The sequence below is a fragment of the Aethalodelphis obliquidens genome, unplaced genomic scaffold, assembly GCF_003676395.1.
Source record: "Aethalodelphis obliquidens isolate GAN/ISIS:26980383/991018 unplaced genomic scaffold, ASM367639v1 scaffold27, whole genome shotgun sequence".
Lineage (NCBI taxonomy): Eukaryota > Metazoa > Chordata > Mammalia > Artiodactyla > Delphinidae > Aethalodelphis > Aethalodelphis obliquidens.
In genome coordinates this window covers 16340580-16342200 of record NW_020837971.1, presented here as the reverse complement: position 1 = coordinate 16342200, position 1621 = coordinate 16340580, and the positions used below count along the sequence as shown (strand labels likewise).

General features: G+C 64.0%; 1 protein-coding gene across 1 annotated transcript in view; it reads left to right on the top strand.

Moving 5' to 3' along the window:
* The window catches only part of NACAD (NAC alpha domain containing), a 9811-nt gene that overhangs the window by 5681 nt on the left and 2509 nt on the right, over positions 1-1621 (top strand). The window contains 2 exon segments of the mRNA XM_027124167.1: positions 56-1545; positions 1547-1621. The exon segment at positions 1547-1621 is cut by the window's right edge and continues 1004 nt beyond it. Of these exon segments, the coding sequence (XP_026979968.1) occupies positions 56-1545; positions 1547-1621 (1565 nt within the window).

Sequence of the window (1621 nt, the reverse complement as noted above, 5' to 3'; positions counted from 1 at the left end):
CAGCCCTGAGCCCCAGCCGGAGGAAGTGGACCTGATGGCATCCTTGTCCCTGCAGGATGCAGGCCTCCCCTCTGACCAGGGATCTGCCTCTGAGGCCGGCCCTGAGCCCCAGCCGGAAGAAGTGGACCTGACGGCATCCTTGTCCCTGCAGGATGCAGGCCCCTCTTTGGTCCAGGGATCTGCCTCCGAGGCCAGCCCTGAGCCCCAGTCGGAAGAAGTGGGCCTGACAGCATTCCAGACCCTGCAGGATGCAGGCCTTCCTTCGGGCCAGGAATTGGCCTCCGAGACCAGCCCTGAACCCCAGTCGGAAGAAGTGGACCCGACGGCATCCTTGCCCCTGCAGGATGCAGGCCTCCCCTCAGTCCAGGGATCTGCCCCCGAGGCCAGCCCTGAGCCCCAGTCGGAAGAAGTGGACCTGATGGCATCCCAGCCCCTGCAGGATGCAGGCCTCCCCTTGGTCCAGGGATCTGCCTCCGAGGCCAGCCCTGAGCGCCAGCCAGAAGAAGTGGACCTGACAGCATCCTTGCCACTGCAGGATGCAGGCCTTCCCTCTGGCCAGGGATCTGCCCCCGAGACCAGCCCTGAGCGCCAGCCAGAAGAAGTGGACCTGACAGCATTCCAGCCCCTGCAGGAGGCAGACCTCCCCTCAGTCCAGAGATCTTCCTCCAAGGTCAGCGCTGAGCCCCACCCGGAAAAAGTGGACCTGACAGCATTCCCGTCCCTGCAGGATGCAGGCCTCCCCTCTGTCCAGGGATCTGCCTCTGAACCCAGCCCTGAGCCCCAGTCGGAAGAAGTGGACCTGACTGCATCCCCACCCCTGCAGGATGCAGGCCTTCATTCGGGCCAGGAATTGGCCTCTGAGGCCAGCCCTGAACCCCAGTCGGAAAAAGTGGACCTGATGGCATCCTTGTCCCTGCAGGATGCAGGCCTCCCCTCTGGCCAGGGATCTGCCTCTGAGGCCAGCCCTGAGCCCCAGCCAGAAGAAGTGGACCTGACAGTATTCCCGCCCCTGCAGGATGCAGGCCTTCCTTCAATCCAGGGATCTGCCTCCGAGGCCAGCCCTGAGTCCCAGTCGGAAGAAGTGGACCTGACTGCATCCCCACCCCTGCAGGATGCAGGCCTTCCTTCGGGCCAGGAATTGGCCTCTGTGGCCAGCCCTGAACCCCAGTCGGAAGAACTGGACCTGACGGCATCCCTGCCCCTGCAGGATGCAGGCCTCCCCTCTGGCCAAGGATCTGCCTCTGAGGCCAGCCCTGAGCCCCAGTCGGAAGAAGTGGACCTGACGGCATCCCTGCCCCTGCAGGATGCAGGCCTCCCCTCTGGCCAAGGATCTGCCACCAAGGCCAGCCCTCAGGCCTTGCAGGCTGACACAGGCTACACCCTAGGGACAGAGCCCATGGCCACCACAGCCCAACAGAAAGGAGGCAAGACTTTGGAACTGAGGCCAGCGCCTGAGAAAAGGGACCCAGACCACACTGGAGGATCAGACTCTCTGGCCTTGGATCAGATCCATCTGGGTGGCCTGGAGCCAGCTGCAGATGCTCGGATACCCTTGGACGGAGATGCATGCCCTTCCAAGCCTGCCACGGAGGCCCCAGACACACCTGAGCCTGCCACGGAG